At 42.1% G+C, this 15192-nt stretch overlaps 1 protein-coding gene across 2 annotated transcripts in view; it reads right to left on the bottom strand.

Moving 5' to 3' along the window:
* Positions 1-1269: 1269 nt before the first annotated feature.
* zswim5 (zinc finger, SWIM-type containing 5) overlaps positions 1270-15192 on the bottom strand; it is a 263471-nt gene continuing 249548 nt past the window's right edge. For both annotated transcript variants that reach the window (XM_072574431.1, XM_072574430.1), the window contains 2 exons: positions 5383-5464; positions 1270-3830 (listed from right to left, as the gene is read on the bottom strand). In XM_072574431.1, coding sequence (XP_072430532.1) covers positions 2968-3830; positions 5383-5464 — 945 coding nt within the window. In that variant the 3' untranslated portion in view covers positions 1270-2967. The remainder of the gene's footprint in view (positions 3831-5382; positions 5465-15192) is intronic.

Here is a 15192-nt window from a genome sequence, read left to right as displayed (position 1 = left end):
CACACACACACACAGTGGCCCGAGGCAGGAATCGAACCTGGGTCCCTGGCACTGTGAAACAGCAGTGCTAACCACTGAACCACCATGCCACCCATAAATTCTATAATCAGTTTGCTGATAAAAAAAACTGCCTTACAATTAACCTTGACATACTAATATATAACTTACATGATTTCAGTGGACAATGTTTTAGTTTCTACTGTGCAAGCAATTGCAAATAACCTCCTAAATGAAAAGCATTTTTTCTCCTGAGTTTTTATTCAAATGTGTTGTGCATATTGTGTAATACAAAATCCACATTGCCAAGAATCATTGATCACTATTTTTAATGGCAGGTTTTTTCAAAAATAAAATGCTGATTTAGAGAAAGTCCTTGATAGATCAGAGTCTTAATTGGCAAAATTTGACTATTAAGATAATAATGAGTTTACTACAAAAAAGAGCATTTAAATCTGTATGAATCCACCATCTTGAATAATGTAATTTTAAATGTCTGAAAGTGGCTTAAAAGGATACAAAACAATTTTCTGGTTGGATTGAAGTACAATTGTCAATTCCTTTGTAAAGCAGAAACATTTTTAAAACATACCTGTTACTGTCTTTGTCCTTAAGACAGGTGGATCCTATGCCAGGCAGACAGGCAAATCTTGATCAGGTAGGCGAAGGGTTGGGGGGCTGAAGGACAGGATAGGAAGATCTTGCAGGTCATGTTTCGAATGGACTCTCAGGCCTATACATGTAACTTGAGGTGATTCTCACCCACCTCGTCTCATTCTTAATTTGGCACCCCTTTCTCTGAGACTATGCCCTCTGGTCCTCTCCCATGAGAGGAAATATCCTCTCAGCATTTACTCTGTCTAAGCTCCTTAAGAATCGTACATGTTTCAATCAGCTCACCTCTCATTTCTCTACCTAGATCTTCAGTCCATACAGGCCATTAATTTGCCTCTTGAGTGCAATTGTGCTGGCTGTAACATTTTGTGTTGATACAAGGGCAAATTACAGATATTGGAAATCTGAAATAAAAACAGAAATGCTGAAAATTACTCAGCAGGTCAGACAGCATCTGTGGAGAGAGAAACAACATTAACATTTCAGGTCAATGCTAAGCTAGCTGACTCTTCTCCACTGAAGACAAATTGTATATCCAAAACAGTGGAGTTCAGGAGCAGGGGAAATAAAACTTTTAATCTGTTACTGTGCAGTTAAATAATCCCCAGACAAAGACACCAAGAAAGGTTAGAATTGTAGTTGTGTTCCACACTTTATTCATTAAAAAAGCACTGAAATTTTTGACACAGTTATATAAAATGATAGTAGCATTACATAAATAGTATTAAATTTTGTATTTTTTTGTCTTTTTTAAACATCAGATCAAGAGGTTACACAAAAAATGAACTGTTGATGAAAGTAGATACTTTTGTGGCAACAAATACTGAATTAAGCTTTCAGTAGCGCAGAGAGAGGCGACATTTACTAAACACTTTTTTTCATATCTCGACAGTAGGTACATCTAGTCAACGTTCTCTATCAGCGCATTTTTTCCCCTAAAACTATGACAAACGGACACTGGTACAGTTAACACAAAGACATTCAAAAGAAGTTTTCTTTTTGCAATGCAACTGGACCAACAAGATTTACATTTTTTTTTCCCAAAACCGTTCACAGAAAGCAGCTATCTGTAAAAATTAAAACATTGGACGCTGGAACGTAACAGAAGAGAAAAAAAATCTTTCTTGAATGAATGACATTGGAAAGGCAACAGTTTTGTAAGTTGAAACACTTCTTTTAAATAATGTTTTAATTAATTATTTAATCTGTGGTTTAGGAACATGGTGGAGGTGTTAATAAGAAATATGACTTCTTTTGATGACAAGAGGTTGCACAGACAAGATCTAACAAAGGAAGCTGAGTGCCATCAGCTCATTCACTTCAGACACCTGCAACGTTTCTTTTTTTTAAAATAATTGTTCGAACCACAAAATACTGTCCCGATAGAGGTACAAGAGGCAGGTTAATTAATACCAGTGTGTACTTTCAGAAAGTACCAAAACCAATTTTTTCCAACCATCTGTACCCATCTATCCACACTTAAAAATAAAACTCATTAAAAAAAATTAACCCCAATTCACCCATGGGAACTACTTCAGACCCAGGGGACAGTATGCAAGTAGCTCTGCATAGTGATGCCAACTCCTTCACTCGTTCGCATACAAACACACAATGCGTGGGGGTTGGGGTAACCTGAGAAATGTGCTCTGCAGTCTCCCTCCTGTTAAAACATTTCCAGCCCACAGTGAATTTCAAGTATCCCATTAATGACATAGAATATTAATTATAAATTAATATACTTTACAATTCTTTCAATAATTGACACATATAATATAATATTTACAGTTTTCAATAAATGCTTTTGCTACTTTTGTTTTAGCATCCCTGAGAATGGTCTCTTCTTTAAGTACCTTCACACACACAAAAACACATGGCATATGGTCGCATGTGAGTAAGCCATCTCACTAAACTGTTTTGGTGGTGCGTGAGGTTTAGTGTTGCTTTGCTTGTACATTTTTTAAAAATGCGTACTCTTTCTTTTGCTTTGAAACCTGGCAACGTATGGAGATTAAAGCTGACTATGGGAGACAGCAAGTCGGAGATAATCAGAAAGACAGAGAGAGAAAGAAGTGAGAGATAGAGGTATTTTTCTTGTGAAACAGAATTTGGTATAATGGGTCCACCAATAAAGTGTAAGATACTTTGTATAACTTTGTTTTCCATAATCCTTGAGTTTTATGTGCGAGAACAATTATTTTTGTGACTACTGAAATCATTGAACGATGTATAAATTGATTAATGCTTGAATAGATGCTGACTGGCTCCACTGGTTGTGCCAAGACACTGAGTACCACTCCTATGAGACAAGATCACAGTTGAACAAAAAAAACCCAACAAAAGTTTATAAATAGTGCATCAGCCAAAGCGTTCTCGGACAAGCATCATTAGTTTTTTCTTTCCCTTATAAATCTGTTTTAGATTATCTATGAACTGCGCAAATTGTATATGTCCATCCTGTGCCATCAGAAACGTCTCTCTGGCTTTACTAAGAAATTCAATAAACTCCCCATAATGGCGAGGGCTGATGTGTGTTAAACGAGAGTGAGTGGTGTTGATGTAAGCACCAATCGTGGCATCCAGCAGCTGGCGGAGCGGGGCTTTGTCTGTCGACATTAATTTCCCAGAGTTTCGCCGCCCAGGGATGCCTGCCAGTCCAGGGGCTGTCATCGTGCACCTGCGCAAGATGTCTGATAACACTGTGGCACACTGTACACTCTTAACAACCAGTGGGATAATGGCAGCCAGTTCATTTTTTCCCAAGGAATGACTCAACGCACAGGCCCAAAGAACGTCATTAATAGCGGGGTGGGTGTCCTGGTTGTAGGCTAAATTGAGGTGTGTCATGGCGAGGCTTGCAAGTTTGAAGGCCCGCAACGGGTACCCTCTGTGCTCCATATACCGAGCTATGGTAAACAACTGGGAATAGGTCATACCCGTAGAAGCTGCATCAATAACAATTTGGTAGGCTGTCTCAAAGGCAATATGGTCTTTTTCACACAGCGTTAATGCGGACAGTGCACAGTTCTGGGGGTCTTTCATGGCACACTGGAGAGCAAGGGTCCGTGCACAGCTTGCCAACTCCTCCCGTTGTGTATAGTCCAGGTTGAGTCGAAGAATGGTGTTGTGTGATGTGACTGTGGCTGCCACAATACTAGTTGCTTCAGTTGGAGTGAAGAGGGTGTACCAGCTCTGCAGGATGCTGACCAAAGCTCGCACACCTACAAGGAAAAGAGGAGGGGAAAATGGAAGGACAACATGTAAGTGAGCTATGCCAGATTTTTTGAGGGGTTTTATAGAATGTATGGACAAGAATCTTGCTCCCCCCACTTCCTTAACTAGATTAATCTGAAGCCACATACAAGCTCATATCTTATTGTACCTTAATAATAAGAAAAACACATTAAAGAAGGATGGTATGACTATAATTAAAAGATGTAGAGATATGGCTGATTGCAGCCAATTGTTTAAGAATTTTATTAATATTGATTACATTTATATGTTCCATTTTCTCCTCTGTTGTCCATTCATATTCTGTTTTGTTTTAAAATTGCTAGTTAGCAACTGTCTGCTGGTGTTCATTTTGTGGTATTCTCTTGCTTTCTGGTAAATAAATCATGGAACAGCATTTGGGAAGAATTATAATACTGCTATAGCAAAATATCATTCTGGAGTTGGCAGTTGAAGGAAAGGGGAGTTCTACTTGCTTTGCTGTTAGAAATCTATTTTAATCATTAAACCTGCCAATGATAACAGAGACCTCGATAATTATACCAATTTATTTAATAATCAGAATAATGGGATAGATACTTTGCAAAATTTCGGTGTCATAGAACAATTAATGGCCTGGCAAAACAACTTAAATTTACTGGCCCTTTTAAAAAATTTATAATAATGTTCCTATGAATTTTCTACTTTTCACATTCCTTATATTAGACAGTGAGTTCTGGCAACAATGGTTAACTATGGACAAAGGGAAACATTGGCTGAGTGGAGCTTCTGAAACTTGACTGAAATAAGAAAGCTGAATTCACAGTTTCAAAGTAGTTACTTTGGCAGTACTTTGGCAATAAAGCATGGGAATGTTTTTCTTGTGAACATACATCAACCAGGAATTATCATGAATTGATTAACAAATTTATCAATTAAGAAACAAACAGAATTAGCTGAATGTCATAGAGTCATAGAGATGTACAACACAGAAACAGACCCTTCGGTCCAACCCATCAATGCCGAACAGATATCCCAACCCAATCTAGTCCCTCCTGCCAACACCTGGCCCATATCCCTCCAAACCCTTCCTATTCATATACCCATCCAGATGCCTTTTAAATGTTGCAATTGTACCATCCTCCACCACTTCCTCTGGTAGCTCATTCCATACACGTACCACCCTCTGTGAGAAAACATTGCCCCTTGTATCTCTTTTATATCTTTCTCCTCTCACCCTAAACCTATGTCCTCTAGTTCTGGACTCTCCCACTCCAGCGAAAAGACCTTGTCTATTTATCCTATCCAGACCCCTCATAATTTTGTAAACCTCGACAAGGTCACCCCTCAGCCTTCGAGGCTCCAGAGAAAACAGCCCTAGCCTATTCAACCTCTCCCTATAGCTCCAATCCTCCAACTCTGGCAACATCCTCGTAAATCTTTACTGCAATTTCTCGTACTTCTTCAGAAATCTGGACTACTCTGAAATAAAGTGAATATAATTTGACAAAGCATTTTAAGACAAGTTTTGAAATATTTATTGTAATGATTTTAGTTGCATACCAACTTCTGTAGCACAGGTCACCAACCATCGCACCATTTCCCTGCGCCTCCAATTCAGGGTTGACAAAGTCATGCGCATCACCTGCATGGAAACCAGATGAATTAGATCATTCCTCTTTCAGTTCTTTCCCAGCAACTCCAATCCCAAGCATTGTTCTCAGCACTAGATTAGAGGCAGAAACATGCATCACATCTTCAACACTCTAGTATGGTATCTGAGGACAGAGTTTAACCACCCCCCTCAAATCTTCCAGCACTGGCGAAATGAGGGGAGAAAAACATTGTTTGCAATCAGCTCTGATTATCCATCATCTTCATGAAGAGAAGAGATAACAATTGTCCGATATCATTGGGAGAGCTACGGAATGTGGACTGTTAATTATAGGATAATGTATTGATCATATACTTCATTTAATACAAAGGTACATTAAGGCTATTTTGAATAATGCAGAAATTACTGCTTTATGAACAGTGTTTGCATTTTCAATTTTTTGTTATTTTTTTTCCCCTCTCCCTCAATTCACCAGTTCATGCCAGAACACAGTTCTCCAGTGTTTACAGACTTCTGGTGTCTGACCTGCTGAACCATATTACAATTAAACTTAGTGAGTGAGTGTTGGAAGATTGTACCAGCTGGATTGAAGATCATAGATTAAACTAATCTATGCTTTTATTTTCCGAAGGGCAAGTATTAGTCCTTTTTTCTCTTGACATAATCTATTAAAATATCTTATTAACACTGTCATTTTTTTGTTATGCAACAAATGGAATGTAAAAGCCACTGAAAGATACCCAATGAGTTGGTCATTAACTCCATTTAGTTTCCATACTTATTATGCAGAAGATGGAGAAAACAGCTTGCTCATTCCCACTGCCCCAGAAAGTGGTGGGGAGCCACCTTCTGCAGAATCTACTGCAGTTTCTCTTGTGTTGGTACAGCCACCATGTTAATAAGGAAGTGTTATTATTTATCCAGAACTTTGAACCATTGCAGATGATGGTGTTCCCAGGTATCTGCTGCTTTCGTCCTTCTACATGGCAGAAGTTTCAGATTTATGACAATGGACAATAGGTGCAGGAGTAGGCCATTCAGCCCATCGAGCCTGCACCGCCATTCAATATGATCATGGCTGATCATTCCTAATCAGTATCCTCTTCCTGCCTTATCTCCATAACCCTTGATTCCCCTATCTTTGAGAGCTCTATCCAACTCTTTCTTAAATGAATCCAGAGACTGGGCCCCCACTGCCCTCTGGGGCAGAGCATTCCACACAGCCACCACTCTCTGGGTGAAGAAGTTTCTCCTCATCTCTGTCCCAAATGGTCTACCCCGTATTTTTATGATGTGTCCTCTGGTTCGGCACTCACCCATCAGCGGAAACATGTTTCCTGCTGCCAGAGTGTCCAATCCTTTCATTATCTTATATGTCTCAATCAGATCCCCTCTCAGTCTTCTAAACTCAAGGGTATACAAGCCCGGTCGCTTCAGTCTTTCAGTGTAAGGTAATCCCGTCATTCCAGGAATTGACCTTGTGAACCTACGCTGCACTCTCTCAATAGCCAGAATGTCTTTCCTCAAATTTGGAGACCAGAACTGCACACAGTACTCCAGGTATGGTCTCACCAGGGGCCTGAACAGCTGCAGAAGCACCTCTTTGCTTCTATACTCAATTCCTCTTGTTATGAAGGCCAGCATGCTATTAGCCTTCTTCACTACCTGCTGTACCTGCATGCTTGCCTTCATTAACTGGTGTACAAGAACACCCACATCTCTCTGTACTGCCCCTTTACCTAAATTGATTCCATTGAGGTAGTAATCTGCCTTCCTGTTCTTGCCACCAAAGTGGATAACCATACATTTATCCACATTAAACTGCATCTGCCAAGCATCTGCCCACTCACCTAACTTGTCCAGGTCACCATGTAATCTCCTAACATCCTCCTCACATTTCACCCTGCCACCCAGCTTAGTATCATCAGCAAATTTGATAATGTTATTACTAATACCATCTTCTATATCATTAATATATATTGTAAAAAGCTGCGGTCCCAGCACGAATCCCTGCGGTACCCCACTGGTCACTGCCTGCCATTCTGAAATGGAGCCGTTTATCACTACCCTTTGTTTCCTATCAGCCAACCAATTTTCAATCCAATCTAGTACTATGCCCCCAATACCATGCACCCTAAATTTACTCACTAACCTCCTGTGTGGGACTTTATCAAAAGCTTTCTGAAAGTCCAGGTACACTGCATCTACTGGATCCCCCTCATCCATTTTCAGAGTTACATCCTCAAAAAATTCCAGAAGATTAATGAAGGGGAAATCCATGATTTCCCCTTCATAAATCTATGCTGACTCTGTCCTATACTGTTACTACTATCCAGATGTGCCATAATTTCATCCTTCATAATAGACTCCAGCATCTTTTCCACCACTGAGGTCAGACTAACTGGTCTATAATTTCCTGCTTTCTCTCTCCCACCTTTCTTAAAATGTGGTATAACATTAGCCACCCTCCAATCCTCAGGAACCGACCCCGAATCTATCGAACTCTGGAAAATAATCACCAACGCATCCACGATTTCCCGAGCCACCTCCTTCAGTATCCTGGGATGTAGACCATCAGGCCCTGGAGACTTATCAACCTTCAGACCTAACAGTCTCTCCAACACCAAATCCTGGAAAATATAAATTTCTTAAAGTCCGGGTCCTTCAGCCACTGTTACCTCAGGGAGATTGCTTGTGTCTTCCCCAGTGAACACAGATCTGAAGTACCCATTTAATTCTTCTGCCATTTCTTTGTTCCCCGTAATATATTCCCTTGTTTCTGTCTTCAAGGGCCAAATTTTAGTCCTAACCATTTTTTTGCCTTGCACATACCTAAAAAAACTTTTACTATCCTCCTTTATACTATTGGCCAGTTTACCTTCGTACCTAATTTTTCCTCTGTGTATTTCCTTCTTAGTAATCCTCTGTTGCTCTTTAAAAGCTTCCCAGTCCTCAGTTTTCCCACTTATCTTTGCTATGTTATACCTTTTCTCTTTTAACTTTATATGTTTCTTAACTTCCCTCGTCAGCCACGGCCGCCCATGCCTCCTCCTGGGATCTTTCTTCCTTTTAGGAATGAACTGATCCTGCAACTTCTGCATTATACACAGAAATATCCGCCATTGTTCCTCCACGGTCATCCCTGCTAAGGTATTGCACCATTGAACTTTGGCCAGCTCCTCCCTCATAGCTCCATAGTTCCCTTTATTCAACAGAAGTACCGTCACTTCCGACTGTACCCTCTCCCTCTCAAATTGCAGATTGAAGCTTAATGTATTATGGTCACTACTTCCCAATGGCTCCTTCACTTCGAGGTCTCTGACCAATTCTGGTTCGTTACACAATATCAGATCCAGATTTGCCTTCTCCCTGGTCGGCTCCAGCACCAGCTGCTCTAAGAATCCATCTCTGAGGCACTCCACAAAGTCTCTTTCTTGAGGTCCAATACCATCCTGATTCTCCCAGTCTACCTGCATGTTAAAATCCCCCATAACAACTGTAGTAACATCTTTGCGACAGGCCAATTTCAGCTCCTGATTCAACTGACATCCGACATCCAGACTACTGTTTGGGGGCCTGTAGATGACTCCCAAGAGGGTCTTTTTACCCTTAGTATTTTGCAGCTCTATCCACACTGACTCTACATCCCCTGACTTTAGGTCCCCCTGCGCAAGGGACTGAATATCCTCCCTTACCAACAAGACCAACCCACCCCCTCTGCTCGTCAGCTTAGATGAGTTGCTGCAGTGCATCTTGTAAATAGTACACATTGCTGCCATTGTACATCAGCAATGGCAGGAGAGAATATTGAAATGGTGACTAGGATGCCACTCAAGTTGGCTGCTTTACCTTGAATGCTGTTGAGCCTCAAGTGTTTTTGGAACTACACTCATCCATGCACATGTAGAGTATTCCACCACATTTCCTGACTTGTGTTTTGAAGATAGTGAGCAGGCTTTGGGATTTGATTTGATGTAATTAATTTTTGTCACATGTACCTATGTACAGTGAAAAGTTTTGTTTTATGAGCAATACAGGCAGATCATAACTTGCAAGGACATACCGACCATAGGGTGTTTAGGCAGAGTGGGGCATACAAGGTTACGGCTGCACAGGAGGTAGACAAAAGCAAGATCAACATTAGATTTGAAATTAGAGAGGTCCATTCAGCAGTCTAATAACAGCAGGGAAGAAGCTGTTCTTGAACCTGTTGGTGCATGTGTTCAAGCTTCTGTAACTTCAGTCAGATGGAAGAGGTTGGAAGAGTGTATTACCAAGGTGGGAGGGGTTTTTGATGATGTTGGCAGCCTTTCTGCTGCATTGAGAAGTGTGGATGGAGTCCATGGGTGGGAGGTTGGCTTCTGTGATAGACTGGGCTGTACACACAACTTTCTGTAGTTTCTTACAGTGCTGGGCAAAGCAGTTGCTACCAAGCCATTATACACTCAGATAGAATGCTTTCTATGGTGCATCCGTAAATGTTGGTGAGGATCCTAATGGACATGTCCGAAGTCTCCTGAGGAAGAAGAGGTGTTGTGCCTTCTTGACCATCACATCTATGTGAGAGGTCCAGGACAGGTTGTTGGTTATTGTCACTCCTAGGAACTTGATGCTCTTGACCCTCTTCATCTCCACTCTGTTGATGTGGATAGAAGCACGTCCTCCTCCTTTCTTCCTGAAGTCAATGATCAGTACTTTAGTTTTTGCTGATATTAAGGGAGAGATTGTCATCATTGCACCATGATACCAAGCCTTCTACCTCCTTCCTGTATTCTGACTCATCATTGTTTGATATCTGGCCTTCGAGAGTGGTGTCACCAGCAATCTTGCAGATGGCATTCACACAGGGAATAACAGTAAAGGGCTGAGTACAAATCCTTGCGGGGCACCAGTGTTGAGAATGATCATGGAGGAAATACTGTTGTCTGTCTTCACTGATTGTGGTCTGTGGGTAAGGAAGCTGAGGATCTAGTAGCAGAGGGTGGAGGCTGAAACATCGGTCTCGGAGTTTCGAGATTAGTCTGGAGGGGATTATAGTTTTGAAGGTGGAACTGTAGTCAATAAGTAGGTGCCTGACATGGGTATCATTGTTATCCAGATGTTCCAGGGATGAGTGTACAGCTAGGGAAATGGCAACCCCTGTGGTCCTGTTTCACTGGTAGGCAATTTATAGGGGAATGGGGTAGGCTGGGACACTAGACCGGATGTGGGCCATGACCAGCTTCTTGAAGCACTTCATGATTACGGAGGTCAAAACCACTAGGTGGTAGTGGTTGAGGCACATTGCATATGTTTTCTTTGGTACTGGGATGATGGTGATCTTCTTGAAGCATGCAGGGACTTTAGAGTTTAGCAAGGAGAGGTTAACAATGTCAGCAAATATTTCTGTCAGCTGGATTGCACAGAATCTCGTTTTACAGTTGGGGACTCTGACTAGGCCAGTCACTTTCCTTGGACTTACTCTCAAGAAGACCGATCCGATAGCAGTGACAGAGGGAACAGGTGTGACTGGGCTGTCAGGGCAGGTGACACCACGTCACTGGCATTCTGCTTGAACCAAGCACAGAAAGCATCAGGGAGGGATGTCTATTTAGCTCAACTCAATTTTGTGTTGTGTAGGACTTGCCACGGGCGGTGGCTGGACTGGGTCTCGAACTTGGTTTAGTACTGTCTCTTGGTATCTTTAATGGCCTCGTGGAGATCATATCTGGAATTCCTGTAAAGGTCTGGGTCATCCGACTTAATTCCTGCACGCCTGGTCTTCAGTAGGCAGCAGAGTCAGCAATTGAGTTGTCTGCTGCTGCTGAATTTCTCGCCTCTGACCTGCCTTTATAGCCACAGAATTTATACGGTGAGTCTTATTCAATTCCTGTTAATGATAACCCCCAGGATGTCGATAGTTGAGTATTCAGTGATGGTAATGCTATCAAATGTCAAATGATGATAATTAGCTTCTCTCTTGTTGGGGATGCTCATTGTTTACCACTTAGCCCAGGTCTAAATGTAATCCAGTGCACATTGATGTGGACTGCTTCAGTATTGGAAGAATCATGCATGTTGCTGAACATTTTACAATCATCCATGAACATTCCTACTTCTGACCTTATAATGAAAGGAAGGTAATTGATGAAGCAGCTGAATATGGTTGTGCCATACACATGACCCTGAAGAACTTTACTGCTGATGCCCTGGTACTGATGATTGACCTTGAAAACCAGAATTATTTTGTTTGTGCTGAGTCTGACTCCAATCGGTGGATAGTTTCTCCCCAGTTTCCACTGACTTCAGTTTTACTCGGTTCCTTGATGCCAGTCACTCAAGTGATGCTTTAATGTCAAGGGCATTAATCAACAATATCTTTCATGTCACCTCGAGTTCAGTACTTTTGTCCATGTTTGGACAAAGGCTGTAATGAGGTTAAGAGCCAAGAACATCATAAGGAACATAGAACATAGAACAATACAGCACAGAACAGGCCCTTCGGCCCATGATGTTGTGCCGAACGTTTGTCCTAGCTTAAGCACCTATCCATGTACCTATCCAATTGCCACTTAAAGGTCACCAATGATTCTGACTCTGCCATTCCCACATGCCCCCACCACTCTCTGGGTAAAGAACCTACCCCTGACATCCCCCCTATACCTTTTACCCTTCACCTTAAATTTATGTCCCCTTGTAACACTGTTGTACCCGGGGAAAAAGTTTCTGACTGTCTACTCTATCTATTCCCCTGATCATCTTATAAACCTCGATCAAGTCACCCCTCATCCTTCGCCATTCCAATGAGAAAAGGCCTAGCACTCTCAACCTATCCTCATCCAACCTATTCTCCATTCCAGGCAACATCCTGGTAAATCTCCTCTGCACCCTCTCCAAAGCTTCCACATCTTTCCTAAAATGAGGCGACCAGAACTGCACACAGTACTCCAAATGTGGCCTTACCAAGGTCCTATACAGCTACAACATCACCTCACGACTCTTGAATTCAATCCCTCTGCTAATGAACGCTAATACACCATAGGCCTTCTTACAAGCTCTATCCACCTGAGTGGCAACTTTCAAAGATCTATGAACATAGACCCCAAGATCCCTCTGCTCCTCCACCTTACTAAGAACCCTACTGTTAACCCTGTATTCCGCATTCTTATTTGTCCTTCCAAAATGGACAACCTCACACTTGACAGGGTTGAACTCCATCTGCCACTCTTCAGCCCAGCTCTGCATCATATCTAAGTCCCTTTGCAGCCAACAACAGCCCTCCTCACTATCCACAACTCCACCAATCTTCGTATCGTCTGCAAATTACTGACCCACCCTTCGACTCCCTCTTCCAAGTCATTAATAAAAATTATAAACAGCAGAGAACTCAGAACTGATCCCTGCGGAACTCCACTTGTAACTGGGCTCCAGGCTGAATATTTAATATCTACCACCACTCTCTGACTTCGACCGGTTAGCCAGTTCTCTATCCAACTGGCCAAACTTCCCACTATCCCATGCCTCCTGACTTTCCGCATAAGCCTACCATGGGGAACCTTATCAAATGCCTTACTAAAATCCATGTACACCACATCCACTGCTCTACCCTTATCCACATGCTTGGTCACCTCCTCAAAAAATTCAATAAGACTTGTAAGGCAAGACCTACCCCTCACAAATCCGTGCTGGCTGTCCCTAATCAAGCAGTGTCTTTCCAGATACTCATAAATCCTATCCCTCAGTACCCTTTCCATTACTTTGCCTACCACTGAAGTAAGACTAACTGGCCTGTAATTCCCGGGGTTATCCCTATTCCCTTTTTTGAATAGGGACACAACATTTGCCACTCTCCAGTCCCCTGGCACCACCCCTATTGACAGTGAAGACGAAAAGATCATTGCCAACGGTTCTGCAATTCCCTCTCTTGCTTCCCACATAATCCTAGGATATATCCCGTCAGGCCCGGAGGACTTGTCTATCCTCAAGTTTTTCAAAATGCCCAACACATCTTCCTTCCTAACAAGTATCTCCTCTAGCTTACCAGTCCATTTCATACTCTCCTCTTCAACAATACGGTCCCTCTCATTTGATAATACTGAAGAAAAGTACTCATTCAAGACCTCTCCTGTCTCTTCTGACTCAACATACAGTCTCCCACTACTGTCCTTGATTAGACCTATCCTCGTTCTCGTCATTCTCATGTTTCTCACATACGCATAAAAGGCCTTGGGGTTATCCTTGATCCTACCCGCCAAAGATTTTTCATGCCCTCTCTTAGCTCTCCTAAGCCCTTTCTTCAGTTCCCTCCTGCCTATCCTGTATCCCTCCAATGCTCTGTCTGAACCTTGTTTCCTAAACCTTATGTAAGCCTCCTTCTTCCTCCTTACAAGACATTCAACCTCCCTCGTCAACCAAGGTTCCCTCACACGACCATCTCTTTCCTGCCTGATAGGTACATACATATCAAGGACACGTCGTATCTGTTCATCATTCAGAAAATTCATCATTCAGAAAATCGCCCCTTATCAAACCACTTAGTACTTTGAGGTACAGCCAATTAGCTCCACTATGTTCCCTTACTGATTTTCTTCTTTTTTAAAAATTGTGCATGATGGTTGCAATCTTCTGGAGCCACCACGAATGCATCTCATATTCCAACTAAACAAAATTGAAAGATTACATAAACACAAGTAACTGTGGATGCTGAAAACCTGACATAAAAACAGAGTGCAGGAAAAACACATCAGGTCTGGCAGCACTTATTGAGAGAAAAACAGAATAAATGTTTTGAGTCCAGTGGCCCTTCATCAGAACTGATGATAACTGGGAAAGGTTGGTATTTAGGCTGGTGACAGATGGTGAGGGTAAGGAAATAGAGTAGGTTTGGCCATGGGTACCCACATGGGCTCCAGTTATGCCCGTTTTCTCTGTGGGTCCCGTGGAACATTTCTTGTTCCAGTCCTAACAGGTTCCTCCACATAAATCTCTCTCTGGTACATTCATAACATGATTCACGCTGCTTCCCTCTCTCTTGAGCGGAATTGGAAGATTTATCAATTTTGCTCCCTGCTCTCACCTTCACCTGGTCCATCTCTGACTCCTCACTTCACTTCTTTGATATTTCTGTTTCCATTTCTGGCGATAAACTGGCCACCAATAACCATTACAAACCTACTGACTCCCACAATTCCTTTGAACATCCAGCCTTACACCCTGCTTCCTGCAAGGACTCTATCCCATTCTCCCAGTTTCTCTGTCTCTGTCACATATATTCTGAATATACCATGTTGGTGGTGGGAGGAGAGTCTTAGAAATGTCCACATTTGTCCTCAATTGAGGGTCTTTAGTTGTGTCTGTCAGATTTCCCACAGTTTGGCTCTCACTTGTTCTCTTCCCTCCCACACAATGATAGGGACTCCAGGTCCTCACCTTCTATCCCACTAGCATCCACATCCACAGGATCTTAAGATGCAATTTCCACCACCTCCACCAGGATACCACTGCCAGACAGACATTCCTCTCTCTTCCCTTGTCAGCCTTCTGCAGGGACCATACTGTCCACTCTCAACATCTCCCCACACCTCCATAACACCTTCCCATGCAATCACAGAAGGTGCAACACTTGCCCATTTACATCTTCTCTCTTCATTATCCAAGGCTTTGACAAAGCTTTTCACTGTGCATGTGACAATAAATTCAATTTAATTCAATTCAATTCAATACCTCCCAGGTGAAGTATCAATTTACATACACTTCATTCAATTTAGTCCACTGTATTT

This window comes from Chiloscyllium punctatum, chromosome 7, assembly GCF_047496795.1.
Source record: "Chiloscyllium punctatum isolate Juve2018m chromosome 7, sChiPun1.3, whole genome shotgun sequence".
NCBI lineage: Eukaryota > Metazoa > Chordata > Chondrichthyes > Orectolobiformes > Hemiscylliidae > Chiloscyllium > Chiloscyllium punctatum.
This window is presented reverse-complemented; position numbering and strand designations above follow the sequence as displayed.